At 38.9% G+C, this 20,191-nt stretch overlaps 2 protein-coding genes across 4 annotated transcripts; one reads left to right on the top strand and one right to left on the bottom strand.

Moving 5' to 3' along the window:
- The first annotated feature begins 716 nt into the window (after positions 1-716).
- LOC102695718 (stabilizer of axonemal microtubules 2) lies at positions 717-7,882 on the top strand. Its single transcript, XM_006629768.3, has 4 exons — positions 717-2,055; positions 4,883-5,059; positions 5,602-5,804; positions 6,704-7,882. Exons 1-4 carry the CDS (start codon positions 2,018-2,020, stop codon positions 7,717-7,719), a joined length of 1,434 nt encoding a protein of 477 aa, XP_006629831.3. The 5' UTR covers positions 717-2,017; the 3' UTR covers positions 7,720-7,882.
- A 473-nt stretch (positions 7,883-8,355) lies between these two features.
- On the bottom strand, positions 8,356-20,116 carry larp7 (La ribonucleoprotein 7, transcriptional regulator). Of its 3 annotated transcripts, none has more exons than XM_069189536.1 (13): positions 20,046-20,116; positions 18,816-19,031; positions 17,993-18,093; positions 17,313-17,396; positions 15,904-16,068; positions 15,110-15,215; positions 13,650-14,471; positions 12,799-12,931; positions 11,952-12,094; positions 11,032-11,153; positions 10,525-10,684; positions 9,979-10,070; positions 8,356-9,174 (listed from the first exon to the last, which is right to left on the bottom strand). In XM_069189536.1, exons 2-13 carry the CDS (start codon positions 19,021-19,023, stop codon positions 9,097-9,099), a joined length of 2,214 nt encoding a protein of 737 aa, XP_069045637.1. In that variant the 5' UTR covers positions 19,024-19,031; positions 20,046-20,116; the 3' UTR covers positions 8,356-9,096. The 3 variants fall into 3 exon arrangements, with proteins under 3 accessions (XP_069045637.1, XP_069045646.1, XP_069045631.1); XM_069189545.1 differs by lacking the exon at positions 20,046-20,116 and adding an exon at positions 19,746-20,039; XM_069189530.1 differs by lacking the exon at positions 20,046-20,116 and adding an exon at positions 19,815-20,039.
- Between the last annotated feature and the right edge of the window lie 75 nt (positions 20,117-20,191).

Here is a 20,191-nt window from a genome sequence, read left to right as displayed (position 1 = left end):
GACTGGGGATCAAGGTTAACACACATCCCTAACTTAAAACTAATAATTGCGTATATTTGAAAAGTCTGTACTACAATTGAAGCCTCCAAATCTTCAAAGGTAAATAATTGATTAGTGAAACATTATTTGTCATACTGGAGTGTTAGTTTCTCTATAAAAACCTGCTGCTAGTTAGTGCCTTCTGTTAATATGGAGTTACAACACATTGCACTTCTCCTGGGTCACTGCAGTGTGAGCAGTTGAGTTCAATGACCCCTGGAGTTGACAAAGATAAAGAAAAGAAAAATGATTTCCCAATTCTGCCGCTTATCAGCAGTTGTTCTGTTTGTGTTCTGGCACTAATGTTGTGTTGAAATGTCCGCTGTTCATTACATTAAACTTAATCTGTATGTTAATCTGGACGGTATGATTTCTCTAATCCTACTCTCTACTGACTTGTCAGTTACTACCCCTCAAAAGAGTCTGTACTCCCAGATTCAAGATTCTTTTTTTCAGTCTCGGATGTGTGCGGATGTCACACAGTGAGAAAATGGGTGTGGAAAAAGACAGCTCCGTAAGGTTTGGTGCTTTTCTTTTTGGGCTTCAAGCTTCACCTTGGTCAAAGGACTTCCTTGTGTAGACACTCGTTAATTACCACAAAGTTCAGAGCTGACATGTGGGTTGTGAGACACATCTAATTGGGTCAGAGACTGGGGGGGGAGGGTTCCAGGACTGAGTCAGAATAGTCAACGCATCATTCCACCATGTCATCTGCATACAGCCAGTTGATGAATTAGCCACAAGCCGTTAGCTCTGCCCATACCCAGGACATTTCCACCACCACCGCCCCATAATGAGTCCTGAGACCTGGCTAGCAAAGAGCTTCGGAAGCCCCAGTCAGAGGATCCGACCGGAAGACAGAGACACAAGAAATTGTGTGAGCGCAGGTTGTCCCACTGGGCTCAGGAGAGGACTCGGACACTCGGGACTGTACTGAGGGCAGCAGAGGAAGGCTCAGGCCCCCCCAACACACAGGACATTGGCCTTAGAGGAATCAAGGTGGGGGTAGGATCAAGGACCACATTGTTCGGGATGGCCAGAACTGAACAGGATGCCTAAGATCAGCGAAGGACCACACAGAGTTTCTTCACTGTGCCGGAAGGAGGCATGCTAGTCACCGAATGGAGCTGGTTTCAGGAGAAAGGCGCTACTGCACTGCTCCTTTCGGACACTGGTGTTTGGGTAACCGGGATGTAGTTGATATGGTCTGTGAAAGGTGTCACTTTGAGTCATTGGAATCTGTGTGATGGGTTGATTGATGGACTGAAACTAATACATATATACTGTGTAGGATGGCTGTCTTGTTTGGTCTGTGGGTGCACTCCTGGTTCTGGAAGATATAAAGAACGCTTTGCATTGGGCAAAAAAATTGTCTTAGCAACATTAAAATTGCTAGGTGGAGCAGTTGGCTACAAAGCTCACTTTTAAAAACTGGTCGTACATTTAAGGGACACCAAACATCCTCAATGCATAGTGTGAAAAGACATTTCAGTTGACATATGAAAATAAAGGATTAAAACTTCTAAAGAGCCTTTATTTCAGGATGGCTGGTTATAAGCTAATCATCATCTTCTGTGATTTCCAGCCATCACTGAAATCATGACAGTTAAGAGTCACGTTAAGAGTTCTTGTTCCATACCTGTTGACGACAAGACGTTTTATCACGTCACAATACATCCTAGTTACGTGTTTGACTCTTGTGCAACTCGCGGCAAAAAAAGACGGACAAAACTCTGAACCAAGTCTATGAAAAAATCAGTGGAAGAATTTATATATTAAACCCCGAGAAATCAGTCACGAAATCCTGGGGTCATCCGAGAAAATGAGTGGAAAATACGCTTAGTTCAATTCGGGGCAAAACCTATATACTGTAATAAAAAAGTTTTATAAATAAATATATTTTGATAGAGATATATCTATTTGTATTTATCGTAAGAAAATAAATGACATTTTAAAAATCATTTTGAAATAAGTAACAATGAAGACTTGGTGCATATGCAATATCTGCACCTGCGGGTAAGTTTTCATTCCTTTTTCGTTTCTGTAGCGTGAAAGATGTGTCCAATACAGTAAGACCAGTATTGAAGCGTAGCTCTGAGGAAGGACAGACTCTCTATCGAACGCCCTCTTGTGTCGTTAGGCGGTATTAGAGTTTTCTTTTGCGGCTGTCGTGTCACAATTTGAATAAACGTGGAAATGACTCCAGAAACGAAGATTGATAGGGGGAATTAAGAAACAGAGGAAGTCACAACAGATTAAATGTCTAAGAAGTTCACATATCATAAAGCAAAGTTAAACGAAAAAAATGCATCAGGTGTTGAATCTCAGAATGTCAAGAGTTCCAAAAATGGCAAAAAGTCAATTACATCGCATTATGTACTTTGTAAAATTCTTGTGCTATAAAAACAAGAACTGCAACCACAGAACTCAACCTCAAACAGAAGCATGTCAAATTCAGTTTGGTTGTGGCTGTCAGATGTAAGACAGAAAAGATCAAAAGTTGCCTACCCTTGCCTACACGACATCTCAAACTGACGGTAATAAGCAATGTAGATCCTTCGCACAATGCAACGTATAGTGAAGTGTAACTTTTTAAATCATTCTCTGACATGCTATTGACAGGCTAGAACGCTATTAGATGTCGGAGATCAACTTACTGTATCCTTTCTGTTGAAAGGAATCATACAATCTCTTTAGATAACTGGGAAAAGAAAAGGTACACAATTCCAGAAGAGGTGTTGATGTGCATAATATTCTTCCAAGGACAGAGTCTTTCTGCTTTTCTTATGTAAATAGTTAACACCTTATGGATTTAACACAATTAGATTTTAAATCTTGTTTATAACTGGGAGTTCATTAAACATATTTGAGCATTTTTTAAATAAAGTTAATTTTAAACTAAAAATTCTAAATGTTTTTTTTAATGTATTGATGTGTAATAACTTTTTGATATACGGTACAGAACTTCATTATCAATTGTATTTATGGTCAAATGGGTCATTTTATTTTTTTTTCCCCAAAAAGTTCATTTCATGTGGAATGCAAGCACTTGGGGAACTCTTGCCAATATAAAGATCTTATGTGTACCCAAAAATGTTTGTCTTGATGAACACTTGTGTTGTCAAAACCTTGATAAGTTAAATTAAACTTTTCTGGAGTAGAGAGAGTCTTCATCTGGTTGATCGTATTATCACTGCGTAATTAGAGAACAGCACCTTTATGATCTCTAGGTGTGCATTCTTTTTCTACTTAATAGCAAATGTGAAAAAAATCACAACTGAACAATTACAAGAGTGCTGTGAGTTTGGAATTAATAAATAGCAGAAATGGCTGCAGAGTGGTAATAGATTTTTTAAACAGCTTTTATGAGATTTTGTGCTCTGAGTGTTTCTCTGTTTGTTACCTGTGCTATTTAGCCCCCATTCAAATCATACTCATATTTCATACTTTAAAATGGGTCCAGGTGTAGAGAGAGTAAAGCTACTGTTTTGAAACGTTTCGCATCACAGTTTATTCTTTCATACAGTACTAACATTGCAATTTCTTTTTATAAAACCAGCCTGCCTTGTGCTCAACAGAATTGTACTACAGTAATTTTGTACTTTCTCAAAAACTCAAAGCCATTTTTAATTCTATTTCCATGGAAACTGTTTTCCATGTGATGACTATCCGCTTCTTGTGTGAGTAATAAAATGGTATTTTTAGTAACTTTCTCCTCTGCAGCCTGCCCATTCTTACACGGCTTGGCTCTTTGAATTGTTGAAAAATGGCTACTGTGTTTCACTGTGATAAAGGAGATTAGTCTCGAGGATTCCTTGTTGTGAGGTAAGACCACAGATATTTGTGCTTTTCTAACATAACTCACAATATTTTCTATTACCATGAACCACGTTAAAACTCTCCTGTTGGCTACAAAAGAATCGAGCGTGAGCAAATCTAATTTTGACCACTTTTTATAGTACTACTTTTCTCTATATTATCTGTATTATCTGTAAATTTTGGAGATTAAAGAGGTGGAGCGATGTCATGGTATTATTCAATACTAGCTGCAGGTATTGATTTGTAGGGGCATTAAGCTTCCAAGACTTGGGCCACAGGCTGTGCTTTTCTATGGCAGATTTAATTCTTTCAACAGCCATGCACAGTCATTGCAACCTGGAAAGTAATTGAATGATTGAGTCAGTGAAGTGGAGTGTTGGGGCTCAGTGTTTTCCAATGCAAATAGAGTAGCAATCAGTTGTCAGTAGCAGTAAAAAAAACCCTGATCAGCATAAAAGAAGAAACCAGTATGGCTACACTAATCAGAGCGGTAGCACTGAATGGTTTAGGGCTCTTGATTTCTGACAAGGGGGCTACAGGTTTTAAATTCCAGGTTGTGTGGTACTTTGTGCCAATCACTCCTGTAAATACCCTGCTGTATAAATTAGTCTCTAGGTCATCTTTGTAAAAAAACAGTTTGTTCTCAATTAATTATCTGGTCAAACAAAAATCAGACACAAAAAAGTAATGCATATTGACTGCACCTTCCTGGTGTTTAATTCCCTGTACGAGTACATGCAGTCTAATTTGTTATTTTTTAATTCCACTTCGAATTTTACTTTCTCTTGAAAACTATTTCAGGAAGTTTGAAGATGAGCCACCAGAAAATGTTGTTACAAACAGACCGAAGGATGGTGTTCAGACTGAATTCATTTACCTTACATTGGTCTATGCTGGTGCTGTGAGCTTTTTCACGCAGGTTTCATTTGAAAGGGTTTTAGTATAACAGGAGATAAGCTTTCACACGAGTGACTGGCTGGTCAAACATTTCAGTCCAGTCAGAGTACAACTGTTTCCATTCCAGATGGCACCGCTGCCCACACCTGCCTACAGAATTATTCAGCTCGGACACAGCCTCCTTCCTCACAGAATACAACGAAAAATTCTGTCCCTATGGCTTCTCTGCGGTCAGACAACCACACAGAGCTAAGGATGAGCTTCAGATACACACTGGCAAAATGGAAAACACAACAACCTTTCGGTAAGTGGTTATGTAAGGAGAGTGTAAAAGAGAATCTGAATATTTTAAATAATAACAGTGGTGCTGAGTTTCTACAGATCTGGAAGTTTGCCTGGTTATTGTAAATGTAAATTTCTGTGGTAATCTGTTACCACAGTGGAAACCTATGGACATCCTTGAGGGAAAAGATCATGGCATCTCATTTTGTATCAGGGCTAGCTATGGAGTATGGCAAAGCTAAGAGTATAAAAATATACTATGTAAAATAGTACCTGACATTTAAAAAATGGGTAATTAGCAATATTATTGCCTCAGTTTGAGTATTAACTTTCACTGAGGCCTAGTGTTTATAACCAGGGTATACACTAACATATTGCTGAATATATTACGGATTCCATTCCAACAATATTGTAACCCCAACTCCGAATGTACATTTATACCAAAGTGTACTCAGGCACATTGTGTTGGTTGTTTTCGGTCTCAACACTGCAGATGAAACACATGAGAATTCAAAGTGCCATTCTTGACTGCTTCCAAAATAAAATCCCCTTACCACATTTCAGGGCAGACTATGTACGGCACAAACTCTCAAAGGCACCAACGAAGACCGTCAAGGAGTACATCCAACCAGAGGGAGACATGATGCTGGACACCACCTATTCCCGGGCGTACATCTCACACCCAACTCAATACCCGGTCCCCGCAGTCAAGCCAGCCATGTACAGGTCAAGCTCTGCAAATATGGACGTCATACCCACATACAAAGGTACACTTAGCAGCCATTGTGGCATAAATGAACACAAGCGGTAAATAAGTCAATTTTTGTTGTAAACCTCATTTGATTGGAAAATGCCAGCTGTGTGTTGGCTCACAGGTAAGAACGCTGCCATCTGCCTGTCGATACATCAGTGGTTTTCGTACTACAGGGTCAAACAGGGGCAGGAACTTTCTGCCGCTGGAATAAAGAAGGCAGTACTCTGGAGATCTGGAGGGGAGCTGCGACTAGGATAAATGAAGGACCTGACGTGGTCCTGATTACTACAGGCTGGGGAAGAGGAAGAAACTTGTTCCAGTGTTCCTGGTTATTTTGTGACTGTTCTGATGGTTTTTTTTTTTACAGCCACATTAAGAAATCTCAAAACAAAGCTTAACTGCAGCTTCACAGGGGGGAGAATGAGGAAGTATAGGTAGAAACCTCCTACCTTCCCGCCTTCAAGCCACTTATCTTTGAACATGACACAGGCTAGGCAGCCCAGTACTGGAGGTTGAGGCTAGAGAGGCATGTTCCTCACTGACCGCACCACATCCTTGCAAAAGCCCAGAATGCTACAGGGGTCGCTGTGCAGCCAGGAACAAAGATCGCCACACAGCGTGCACCAGTGTTTGTGACATCTCAGTCACAACAGAGACACGTGATGCCTGGGTCATAAAGTTCAACCAGTGCTCGGGCAAGCAGCTACGATAGACAAGCTAATCTGTAACCCAAATTCATAACAAATTACAGCAATATTTTTAAAGAACAACAAGAGACAATGTGATATTGGGCTGGGGATTGTACAGGCACGGCAATTACTTACAAAAAAAAAAGACAAATGTTTTAGTGCAACAAAACATAACAGCAAACTTATACCTGACCTACTGACGGTGTTCGTATTTTTCTTTCAGATGATTATCGTGCATGGGAGATTCCAAAACAGGAAGTCATTAGAACAGCAAGTAATCTGAAGCTATGCAGTGCCAAGTTCAGCAATACCACCGCCTTTCAGGATGACTATGGGGCCAGACTCCCAGTCAAGTCTGAAAAGAGTTACAAGCCAGTCCAACAGGTCAAGGAGCCCATGCCTTTTGATGACTTGACAAAAGTGGAGTATGTATGTCATGCGGTGCAACCTCGATTACGCACTGAGAAGAAAGCCTACAAACCCCAGAATGCCCCATTTGATGGCCTAACCACCCACAAGCGTGACTACAAGGGCTTAATTGGAGCACAGACCAGACCTGTCAAGCCAAAGCTTGCGTGGCAGAATACTGCACCCCATTTCGAGGCGTCAACGGAGTTTCAGGACAAATACAAGCTCTGGCCTGTGCAGCCATCACAGCCACGCAAGAGTGTCAAGCACACACCCCCAGAGGGAGCCATGGACACGATCTCGACAACCCACGCGGACTTCGTAGGGCACCAGGTTCAGCCGCCCAGGCCTGCACGCCCCCCAGTTCAGGAGTGGAAGAAGGGAGAGCCGTTTGACTCTCAATCCACCATGAAAGAGGATTACCGACCATGGGAAATCAAGAAGAGATCCCCAATAGTCCAAGTCGGGGAAATCGAGAAGCCAGCCGGCCCATTTGAGAGCACCACTACCTTCCAGGCTCACTATGTGCCTCACACCCTGGCCCGTGCCACCAATTACAAGCTGATGCCAACCATGCTACAGTCTCAGCCCTTCAATGCTGATACCACTTACAGTACCAGCTATACTGCAAAGGAGATCAGGGTCTGTCCTGCTAGCTTCCCTGTGCCACCGGGTTTTGAGCACGAAGAAACGGATCCTCTTGGCCATAAACTCTACCGCACTATTTCGACCAGGGATAACCACACACCAGCTGCAGTAACAAAAACGACCAGCAGACCAAACCACAACAGGATACCGTCCGCCAAAAAAGAACCAGCTAGGAGCAGTTAAAAGGGAGGACAGGTCAATGTTGGTACTGCCAATATGCAAATGCTTTCTCAAAGATTTTTTTAACAATGTAAATCAGTATTGTGAATTTTTATACATCCGGACTTTATTTGGCAACTTTGTTTTGGTTTTATCAGCTGTGTTGACCGAGATATTGTATTTTGAAAATGTGCAAATTAAAATGAATTTGCAACAAAATCTTGCATAGTCGTCTGTCCTTCAACTATAACATTCGACAAATGTGAATTTCCTTAGAACACAGAAACCAAAGTATTACAGGTGAGGCATGCAATGTATACATGAAGAAAAAAAGATGTAAAAATGACATGTATTCAAAGTCTGTAGCGTACTTTCTTTAGTTTTCACAAGAGACTAACGTGAACATAACATACAATGCATTGCAAAAATATTCTTGATCCTATCTCTGATCCCTACTAAATGTTATTTTTAATATTATCATTAATAATAAATGCACCAAAAGTTTCTGTTGGAGCAAAAGTGTGAATTTATTGACCAATTATATAAAAAAACAGCCTGTTATAAATATGGCACAATCCAAATATTCAAAAATGCATAACATATTATCATACATTAGATGTTTGGAAAAAGAAAATGAAAAGAATTCCAGCAGAATACAGATTAAATTGATAAAGTTTTTACTGTACATGGATTCAAATTATTAAACAATGACAGAAAACTGGGTGTCTGTCAAATAAAACCAATGCATTCAGCAGCAAGCAAATCTGCTTTTACCCATGATCTCTATTTTCTTGTTATCCCATATCAAGACATTTTTTGCTCTTACCAACATTTAGTACAATGCACAAAAGGCTCAGACCATGAGCAGTTTATGATAGCAAGGCTGTACTGTATAATTCAAATTACCCGAAGCATCTAAGCTCATGTTTGTAATTTATTACATAACGACCAGTCTATTGAAACTTAATGAGCTGCATTCATCCATAGGTAAACATCTTTCAGTAGGATCATTTGTAAAGGTGTGAATAAAAACAACATCAAACATCAAGACCGCCCTATCAGTTGTATTTTTATTGGTCACCTAGCAATAAAAACAAAAATATTTTCCTCAGTGTTCGTTTGTCAGCACAAGTCTCAGGGAGAAAACAATCTCATCTTAAAATTCATTAGTAACAGAAAGAATCTGGACTAAATCTCTAACTCTTTACATCAGCTTGCATTTCAGCAGAAACACCACATGGGATTTCAGCCATAAAAACATGGGTGTCCTATGAATAAGCTGAAGTAAAAACAGGAATCCTATGAGTAATCCATCAATACATTGAGAAATTTACACTACATCTTTTCAATAAAATATATAAAATACATAAAAATTACAATTCCGATCTTCTTGGAGTCGTTTCAGTCTTCAGCAAAGTGTATGTGCTTACTTGACTCTTTTGCTCTGCTTTTAATTATTTTCTCAGCCTTCGCAATCAGCTTTGAAAAGACAAAAAACATCACAGATATGAGAAAAGGTTAAACTGATTTAAAAAGCAGTTGTTTGTTGAGCAAATCAGATTCCTCACTTATATGTTTTACAAAGAGTGACTGTTTAAGATTCAATGGAACGCTTTTAAAATTAAATGTTTTAAAATTTAAATTACTTATGTGACTGGGTGACCGAGTCTGAATTATAATTTTAACTAAGCCACATAGCTTACTAGGAATATTTGCTGAATGTTGTTACAAGCTTCATCCTCTTCACTGTATCACTTTCATTTGGCAAATATCTGTTTCTGTCTTGACTCTTTTTACTTGGGAAAAGATTCATGGTATTATAATGGCTATATCACTATATTTCCTTTAAAGGAGGGGAATGGCCACTTTACTGCTCTGCTGCTGTCTGCTACTTTATTACTAGAAACGACTGCTACTCTACTGCTGATGTCAATTTATCGAGTAAATTATGTTAACCGTGTCCAGATTTTGAAATAAGAGGGACATCTGTGCATTGTCCGAAATCAACAATGCCAATACTCAGATCTTCTGAGATTGTTCAAAAGGTTGTTCACCACCACAAAGCTATTGCACCCTATATTCTAACTTGAGTGTAATAACTACCATCTCTACTGAGAAGCTTTAACATGAAAAATGCTATTAATTCCAAAAGTCAACTGTTGCCATTAGTGCCTCAGTATAGATGCAGAAATGGGAATAAATTATTTATTATTATAATATATTTACTAAATGGTCTTTAATAAATCAATTTGGAATTCACAGAGCACTATAAAGAGTTCTTACCTTTTCTGTGCCACGCTTCTTATCTCTTGGACGATTTAGTTTTGCTTGTCGGTCCACCAAAATCTTTTGCCAATACCTTTGCTCACGATCACCTTTACAAAAAACCCAACAGATCGGATGTGACTGAACAGATCAAATGATGCCAACAGATGATTTTCTGTTGTCAGTGAAAAGTTCCTTAGTGGAACTGTCATACTGGATTTTGCCATATGTCCACTAGCTGGACAATAATATTAGGCGTTGCTTATGATCAAAACATGTCTAAATCTCTTACAAACTGAGCACTAGGATGTGGAAAAAGGTAAGAAATTGAAATAAATCAAGAAAAAGATGAGTTACTACACTGAAGGAAAGCTAGCTTTAAACAAAACTTCACTAAGTTGTGGGACTCTTCAAAAACAAAAGAGAAACACATTAAAGATTTTTTTCTAGGGATGCAGCAGTAAAAACATTACAGCAAAAACGAACAATAAGACTTCGGAGACCTCGGTGTGTCCATAATCTATGGCTGTATAACCCATTTCCTGGGCTTGTGTTCTGCCGTACCAGAGAGAATCTCCAGTTTCCAGTTGTGCTTCTTCTGGATCGCTGGCTGAGCTGCTATCACAGCCTTGGCGTCTTCTGGAGTCTTAAATCGTACATGACCCTCCGCATCGCCCTCCAGGGTATCCACATATACCACCGCCGAGATCTCTGATAGAGCATCCTTCACAAAAGGCAAACAGTTTCCACGTTAAAATACAGAAATCTAGACAGACCCATTTTTTGAGGAATCTGAATCAAAGGGGAAATCTGCAAATCTAGTGCCATGGAAATTTCTTCCTTGGCACATGAAGATGTCATAGCTGACCATGCCTTTCAGCAGATTTCATGTGCCAAAGCAAAAACAAATCAAGCTGCAGAACACTTATTCTCTTTTTTGTAGTGACCACAGACGTTTTGGTAGAAGATACAATAACGTTATAAAAACTAGCATATAAGCATACACTCTCTGCTCACAGTAATGGGCTCAATTTCATGAGGGAGTCCCCATTTTTTAATAAAAAAAATTACCTTAATACATTTCCTTCCCGGCAGAGGTTCACTGTGCGTGATTTTGACAATGACTCCACTCACAAACTGGGGACCAAGGGGAGAATCTTTCTTTGAACCCGGATTGTCCTTGCTGTTTTTGTCTTTAAAGTGAACAAACACATGAACATATACATTTAAAGTTTTTGGAGGTAACAAACATCACACCTACACCTGCAAAATCACTCCATAATTAGGTGATTTTTTTACCATGATTCCCAACCATCTTGACAGATATTGAGCAGGTTTGAATGGCTATGAAGCACACCATTCCGGAGTGCAAAGTTGGCTGTGCCTTATCCAAGGTACCACGCTTGTACCACATTTTGACTTATGCAAACGTATTTTTGTTTTTCAAGCAGTTATATTGCTCACATTTAACGTCTATCACACATAATTACGATCAGCTTGAGTATCTGTGTTTTGATTTAAAATAGTCACTTTTAAAAAGTGGAAGGGCGCAGATACTTCAGCAAGGCACTATATACCGAACTGCGCCACAGTTTATATCACAAAAGTGAGACACAACTTGATTTGCAATCAATTTAATCTAAGCTAAAGAAAACCAAGTTAGCCACATCCTCACCCAACTACAACAGAACCCCCTAAAATTACTGCATTTCCTAAATGTATCAGCAATGCTGTAAAAGGAAGTAGAAGTTTTTATTTAAATATTGCAGTTTTAAATGAAACCACAAGCCTTTCATTTAATCCAATTACTGTTTGCAGGCTGAGCAAAACATTTTGCAGCTTGCCATTTCATTAAAACTTAGTTTCCCTTCTTTACAGGCTGTCTCCACCTGGCTTAACTCAATTTCATGGTGTCTCCACCTTGTGTATATTCACAATTTTCACTAACTCTACTGAATACCACAGATGGCTACAAACACAACTTGACTTACCGGCATCCTGTTTACTGTGACTTGACTCGACATCCATGTCACCATCAGTCTTCTCTTTAATTTGATTCATTAACTTCTTCAAAGACGCCATGCTACTTTTCTGCAGTGTTATATACTCTTGTTTTAGCTCTAACCAGTCTTCCCTAGGAAAAGTAAAACCAAGATAGAAAAGTGATAGTACACAGCTCAATACATTAGAATCTAACCTTTGAGTTCCAGATGCTTTCAAACAGATCTGTCATAATGAAGAACTGTCATTATGTGGGATAAACATCGCTCAATAACACAACCTTTATATCTGTAGCCATTTAAAGCTGATGTAATGGTGAAATATGAACATTCAGTTTCACTAGGGGTAATGTTTCATAGCTAACACAGGTGTTTACATTAAATAGAGGATGTGAGCTGAAATTTGATAACACTGGAATCATTTTGGAAGCTGATTTGATTGAGCATTAGGAAAAGAAATACAGGTATTTTCTAATTTGCTAAATAGGAGATGCACTGCACAAAATACCGTAAGCATGTATCGATTATTTTTTCTATACCCTACCACTTTAGAACAGTCAGTTGTGCATTTACCACATCCTGCAGTTTACGAACATCACAGCTGCACACGGGGGAGCAGGGAGGAAGAGAGGAAGCAAGCGCCCAGGAGGCTGCAGGGGTCCAAGTATCACCGAGAGCCCAGAGCTCCCTGGCTACCCTACTCTCAGCAGTGCTTAGCCAATTGTGTTACACGGGTCACATGGCTCAGTCTGTGCTCAGAAGAGTGCCTTTACCAGTTGAGCCACTCGAGAGGCCCCAAATATATTTTTTTTTCTTGAAATTGTTTTTGCCGACATACTTTGAAAGTACTCGGAGAGGAATGACTTCTTCACCCATCTTGTGTCTCTCCTTATGCTTCTTCTTCCTCTTCCTCTTGGCCTTCAGCAGGGAATCGTCCTTCTTCTCCCCCTTCTCAGTCTCTGCAGACAGATCTGCAAAAAGGACATTATCATATTCTTGATTCTTCAGTTCATTGTCTAAAGCTGCAAGGAAAAGCAATTTTAGCATTACCTGACTAATCAGCTGACGGAGGAAATTTAGAACAAGCTATACAGCCGTTGCTGTTGAAGCTGATGCCCAGGCTAGATGAGACACTCAGATCAATTTCCTACGGCAACCAAACAATCTAGATGGTCCAAATGGTCTCTTCATATCTGGAACCTTTGTTGTCAAAGTATTCTAACCATGCAATTAATATGTTCTAATCTATTACTTCTCATTTATTCTTTTCAACTGTACTACAATTATACCAGCCTAATCGCCCTTTACTCTTATAAGGAAAAAGAAAAGGTTTTTTCATGCTGAAAAAAAGCGTGAATGAAAGAAATTCATTTCTCCAGGATTCAAGATCTGAGATTTTTTTACTAGCAAACTTGGGTTTCCAGGAAGGTTACGTTTTGTCAGGGTTGGTAACATTTCTTCAACTAAAAAATGTAATTCCTCCAATAAAGAAATTAGCCAGTCAGCTATGTTTTTTTTTAAACTGGCCCAAACTGTTTCTACAGCCACCTCTAGGTGTTCTGTCAGCAGCTGGTCAGCAGGATTTGGTAGGACTTTGGTGCACCTCTCTAATGTCTAGGAGAGGAAAACTAATCACAGTCATGAAACGCAGTGTGTACCACTCCAGCTTTGAAAATGAATTCACCTTACCTTTCATATCTTTGTCCGCAATTTCAGGCTCTGTTTTCACTTGGGAAGCCTCTTCTACCTCGCAAACCTTTCTGATTTTGCAGGGCATTTCATCCAGGTTGTCTAGCCCTGAGGCTTCTGCGTTGTGGGATCGGCGCCTTTTCTTCTCTCTTTTACCCAAGGTTTTCTGCACCTCAGCACCGTCCACCTCAGATTCAGATGCCACTTGATACTTTTTCTTCTTATCGGAGGTTTTCTGGACCTCGGCGCCGTCTGTCTCGGATTCAGACGCTCCTCGATGCCTTTTCTTCTTATCCAAGGTTTTCTGGACCTCGGCGCCGTCTGTCTCGGATTCAGACGCTCCTCGATGCCTTTTCTTCTTATCGGAGGTTTTCTGGACCTCTGCGCCGTCTGTCTCGGATTCAGACGCTCCTCGATGCCTTTTCTTCTTATCGGAGGTTTTCTGGACCTCGGCGCCGTCTGTCTCGGATTCAGACGCTCCTCGATGCCTTTTCTTCTTATCGGAGGTTTTCTGGACCTCGGCGCCTTCTGTCTCGGATTCAGACGCTCCTCGATGCCTTTTCTTCTTATCGGAGGTTTTCTGGACCTCTGCGCCGTCTGTCTCGGATTCAGACGCTCCTCGATGCCTTTTCTTCTTATCGGAGGTTTTCTGGACCTCGGCGCCGTCTGTCTCGGATTCAGACGCTCCTCGATGCCTTTTCTTCTTGTCTGCAGGCTCTGCCTTGACATCAGGTTTGGTTTCCTTTGATGCTGCAGGTGGCTGTGCAGTGTTGTCCTTCCGACTGCTACGGGACTTCTTGCGCTTCTTTTTCTTCTTCTCTTCTACATGCACGGGAGGGAATAAGACAAATCTAATGACGGTTCTGATCAATTCAGCTGTCAAGGCTGTGCTAAAAGGGCAGCACAGTGTGGCAGTGGTCAGCATTGCTGCCTCGCCATTGAGAGACATTTCAAATACAAAAAAAGGCAAGGCATGAATTTCCTATGACAATATTTCTATTCTTACAATGATGCTTTTTTGGGTGTTGTATAATGATTAAGGGGGGGCAAGCTTTCATTAAAATGATAATAAAATATTATAAAATTACTAACAAGAGATAATCATTGATATGTGTTGTGAATGTGAATGGGATTCTTCCACTGGGAAAAATTAAAAAAGAGAATTGGAAATCCCCCCCCCCCGGAACCACAACACAGAGCCCTCTCCTGAAGAATTTGTATATGGCACCAAGAAACTTTTGCATCCAAATGTTTCTGTGGGCGAACCAGTGACTGCTTGGGTTAACGTTTGTCTGGAGTTTACAATAATGTAGGAAATCTGCATCACAAAGATATTAACTTGGAAATACATAAAAAACGTAGTAATGTTAAGTACTGTAAAAAAGGTGTGCTAAGACTTCAACAGGGCCTTTTCTATCTTCCACCAACTTTTTCTCTCTCCAATAAAACACCACACTTACCTTGAACTGTATCTTCAGAAGTACTGAGGGGGACTGGTTTATTCTTTACAGTCTTGGGAAAGATTCCAGGCTTTCTTGGTGCATCCTCTGGAGGATTATTCAGCATCTATGAGGAAGAGGAGAACGCAAAGCACTTCTAAGTAAAGGTTAATAAACATCTTTGTAATAAATCAGTGGGATCACAAGCTGTTTTTCTTCTTAAAATATTTTTTGTAATTCCTGAAGGATAATGAGATCAATAAGCAGCATGTTTTGTGATGTTCTAAAAGTAGTGGACGTGAACTTTAGGTTTCTTTCAATGTAAAACTTTTTTATTCATGACTTTGCTTCATAAGCTATGCTGCAGACCCATATCTATGTACTAGAATTACACGTTTTGGGCTAAAATACTGCAGGCCCAGCTCAGGAGGCTCTTTTCTAATGACACCATCCCAGAAACATTATCCTACCAGTTGCTGCAGGACTCCAAACTAAAGAACAGGATCGTGATGTTTTCTTTCATGAAGAATGGCTTTTCTTATGGAAAATTCAATATTCAGGATTATATTAATCAGTAGAAGTTTAAAAGGCTACATGTTGTTAAAATACATTAAGCACTCATTTCCCACTCAAGACTGGAATAAAGAATTATGTGCAGTTACAAACAGCAACAAAATAACAGAGAAACAAGTTATTGTTTTTATATATGTTCAAAAGTAGTTATTTACAATGGGATGTGATGTCATACAATAGGTTTTTTTAAAATTTTTATTCTGTTAAGGGTAAAATAAACTTTCTCCTGGACAAGCCTTTACCTCTATTGCTTTCTGTGCTTGTTCTTCAGTTTCAAACTCAACGAAAGCAAAGCCCTTTGGGTCTCCTGTGGATTTGAACCGCGGGACACTGATGTACACCACATTCCCACATTTACTGAACACCCGCTCTATCCAGCTGTGGGTGACATTTCTGGGGAGAAGTTCCTGGAAAATTACAAGACAGATTAAAAATATAATAAAGATAACAGTTTGAGGTACTACATATTTACAAATGCTAAGTCTAAACAGGGTCACCAGGAATAATGCATGAATCTTGCTTAATACAATAAACTAATTCAGCATTATGATATTATAGCACCAATACCTACGTAAATCCCATTTGTTTAAAAATACCAAGATAAAAGCTGCTCAGTGGATAAGGATGTGATAAAGCTCCTCACTATTGTACTAAAAAACCTTGAATGAATTAAGATTTGGTATTTTTTTTTGTGAGCCAGCTCAACTTATCTAACAGTTGAACCCTCAAACCTCACACTGCAAATGGAATCTCTGAAACCATCACATACCAAAAGTCTTATTCATCTGATGAACAAGCTTCTGGAACACCATTTAACACCATTTACCAAAGAGCTCATAAAAACTCAAAGAAGGTTCTAGATTACAGTAACCAGATCTAAGCTTATTTTCTCCTATGTTACTCAACAGGGAATTATTGTATAATTATACATGGTGCCTTGCAAAACAATTCAGACATGCAGTTTTCATATTTGAATGTGTTAGAATTTGCAGTCACGTCACTGAAGCAGCTATTAATATTAGACATGCACTCCACACATTTAAATCAAAAACCAAAATGAAAGAAGTGAACAGAACTGAATAGTTATGCAATCAACATTTTTTTTTGTTTCTGATGATATTTACGGTAACTTATCTTACTTATCTTCATAAAGAGGAGGGAGGGAGCTTGACCGCCTCATCGTCATGACCGGATTATCATTCTCTAGGAGAGGCAGGGTATGCCAACTCAAACCAAATGATACTACTTCAAATCTGCTCCACTGTAACCAGGGTTTGACCGAAATCCTTACTGGAAGAAGTGTGTTTTGTTGTTTGGGAGTGTCAGGATTGTTATCATTTTTGCATTATGTACATCTGGGACTAAAACTTCATTTTTGGTCCCAGTACTTCCGAGTAATTCATTTTGCTCGTAAGCGCAGACGATGCATGCTTGTCGCATAGCCATAGGGGCTGTCTGATCTATGCAGCAGCTTCTTCCTTTTAGCTGGTTTTGCTGATCAATATATTGTAAAGGAAGAATCCGTCTGTGAACTAGAATCCTTTTAAGTTATGTCAGGGTCATAAAGCCGAACCACTGGAATCTGAATAACAGTAGGTCCAACAAGTTTGCTTTTTACCATACTTAGTTTAACACAAAAAAGACAACTAACCACGTATACTGTACGTTGGTCTACATTTTTAGGGTCCTCTCCGAGCGGGTGCTGTCTTCGGATTTGAGTTCCTTCTAGGTTCACCTAAAGAAATTAATTATTGAATAGATTATTCACATGCACCACAACACCTCACATTTAACCATTATTTCTCTCAGTCAAGAGGTTAAGGATTAAAGGAAATATGTACAGAGGCTATAAAACATACAATATTATTTAAAGGCTTTGAAGACACACCCTAAGCTGATCTGTAAGGTTGTAAGGGAAGACATGAGAAGTGACTACATTGAGGAACATTTTCTATTAAAATATAACTCCAAGAATTCAGGAATTGTTCAGAAAATAATATTAGCTCACTTTTGTCGTTTTCGAAAATGTTTTAACCAACTTCGTTAGTCCAATTTTATTTACAATCTCTTAAATGCATGAAGAAGAATTCCCTCATGCATTCCCGTGAGACCCAAGACATGTCATCTTTAGGGGGAAAATAAGATTTTAGCCGCAGAATATTAAAGCTCATACACTCAAAATTTGCGACTGGCGTTTTCAGCCTTTTGGATCAAGATGTGATTAAATTGTAACATAGATTCAAGAGCTGACATGATTTTGAATGGCATTTATATCACTGTAAATACTTCTTTATTTCTTCTACAAAAGGTTTATAATGGAAAACAACTTACCTCTACTACAGGCGAATTTTTCAGAGCTCTTGCAATTAATTTCACATCAGTTGTCAACTTTTTCATTCGGTTGAAAGACGTTAACACAGAAATATCTATGTCTGTAAAGAATTATAACAGAGGTTATTGAAGAAGAACTGCAAGGATAAACAGTCATGTTTATTCCATTTAAAAATAAATCACACCTATAGTATGTAGTCTCTTTAGGTCTTTCCATAAGTATATTAAAATGCATAGTCGAATGATTAAAGTGAGCAGATTGCCATTTCCTCATTCTGGCCCCTTAAACGTCTTAGCACTCCTGCACAAATATCAGTATTTAAGAACTCAGGAGGAGCAAAAAACAGAAGATAGACTGATCTCCTAGGCCCAAGTTTCGGAACCACTCTTAAAACACATTTGCCTTGAAACTGCTAAACCGACAAGCATTAGACCACCAGTTAATGGAAATACTGATGTGGTGCAAGAAATTCACTGAATGCTTTAACATCAGGAAAGTGTTTAACTACTTTACATAATATTTAAGTGCTTTGTATTACAGGAAGGCAAAGTAAATCATCACAAAGCTCTAAACTCGGTAACAAATATTTTTAAAACAAGGCAAGTACTGTATATGGGCACTTGTGTCATATCCCTATATACTGTACACCAAATACACATGAGTAAATGCATTTTACGTTATAACTTAGAATATGTGTTATATACAAGAAAAACAGACATTATAAGAAAAATCTCTAACTTGCCGTTTGTGCATTGGAAGGGTTTAATGATTAAAACATTGCTGAATCTAATCTGGAAGACAAAGATAATACAGAACACTCACATCCATCCCTGGATTTCTCCAGAAGTTCTCTTAAAAATTTGTCTTTGTAGAGATTGACATCACCAAACCAAAACTCCACTTGCTTTTTCACATCAGAAAGGAGCTGTTTCACTCTCGATCTCTTTTTTTTCTCTTTTTCTTTCTTTTTTTCACTGCAGTCCCCCTTGATGCTGTCACTTCCCGCTTGTTTACTCTCTGTGTCAATCATTTCTGCCACTGTAAAGAAATTGCAGAATTATTTTCAGTTACTGTACTGTACTTACATTATACAGTTGGTGTCTGTATGCTGAGGTTATCTTTAGTTCTTTCCACGGAAAGGTTAGCATAAACTCAATCTCTGATTTTCCCCCTAAAGATGACATGTCGTGGGAATTCTTCCTCATGCATTCTACAATGAACAATTTCACGATAAGTACATTGAGTGTTATTTTTAATTAAAACTTTATTGTAAGTATTAACTAATAACTAAATCAAGACGTTTCCAGATGACCGATTCATTACCCGAAGCACAGCACATTATAGTTTTTAGGGATAATTCTGATTTTACAGTTGCAAAAATAATAATAATCTTAGAATAAATAAATAAATAAATAATGGTACATATATAAAATAATGCTAAAAGTACCGATTTCTAAACGGCTTCTTAAAGTGGTTAAATATTACCTACAGAACTTTCCAGTTTGTATGGATTGTTATGTGTTTAAAGCGAAAAAAATTAAAACATTATCTTCAAAAACGATTTGTTTACGCTTCTGTTGCATGAATCAAACAGCCCAACAACACCCGTGCTATTCTTGCACATAAGAGTCCTGTTATTTTGTTTGCAAACACTCTCGAGTAACGGAGAAAACGCCCCTTCTAAAAGTAATCACTAGTTTACCAAACGTGCGATTTAACATTTTCATTCAAAACTGCAAAACGACGTATTACCATGAATCGTCTTTACCACATCGCACGAAACACAAGCGAAACATTACAGTCTTCTTATTTTGTACTCACAAGCACATACAGTACCAGTCCGCCGCAAATCCTTTGAAACTCAGACTATTTCCCCCTCACGCGGCCAGGGAGAAGGACCTTTCGCACATTTTTCCAAAATTCTCACTGACTAACAAAAGCCAACACAATAACTTAAAATATTTCAAAGCAATTGTGACCCTTTTTAGTTTCAGTATATTATTTGTCTTTTAACAAAGAAGCGTATTTGTTTCCATCAATCAGATGTTTTACCTTTAACTGATTCAGGCGCTTTCTGAGGAAGTGGACTGTCGCTACTCGATGACGTTTTACCCGCGGGTAATATGAACAATTCTCGTCCCGCTTTTATCGTTCTTGACTCAGCAAGGCTTGATAAGACTGTATTCAAACAGTCAGCT

The sequence above is a fragment of the Lepisosteus oculatus genome, chromosome 1 (assembly GCF_040954835.1).
Source record: "Lepisosteus oculatus isolate fLepOcu1 chromosome 1, fLepOcu1.hap2, whole genome shotgun sequence".
In the NCBI taxonomy this organism is placed as follows: Eukaryota; Metazoa; Chordata; class Actinopteri; order Semionotiformes; family Lepisosteidae; genus Lepisosteus; species Lepisosteus oculatus.
Note: the sequence above shows the minus strand (reverse complement) of the source record. Positions and strands in the feature narration are given on the sequence as shown.

Coding starts and splice junctions, on each gene's coding strand:
- LOC102695718 (XM_006629768.3), top strand. CDS start 2,018: ATGAAGACTTGGTGCATATGCAATATCTGCACCTGCGG. Junction 2,056..4,882: donor TGCAATATCTGCACCTGCGG/GTAAGTTTTCAT, acceptor TTTCCATTCCAG/ATGGCACCGCTGCCCACACC. Junction 5,805..6,703: donor CGTCATACCCACATACAAAG/GTACACTTAGCA, acceptor TTTTTCTTTCAG/ATGATTATCGTGCATGGGAG.
- larp7 (XM_069189536.1), bottom strand. CDS start 19,023: ATGATTGACACAGAGAGTAAACAAGCGGGAAGTGACAGCATCAAGGGG. Junction 12,932..13,649: donor TGCGGACAAAGATATGAAAG/GTAAGGTGAATT, acceptor TCCTTTTTGCAG/ATCTGTCTGCAGAGACTGAG. Junction 10,071..10,524: donor GAAACTGGAGATTCTCTCTG/GTACGGCAGAAC, acceptor TTTTTTGTAAAG/GTGATCGTGAGCAAAGGTAT.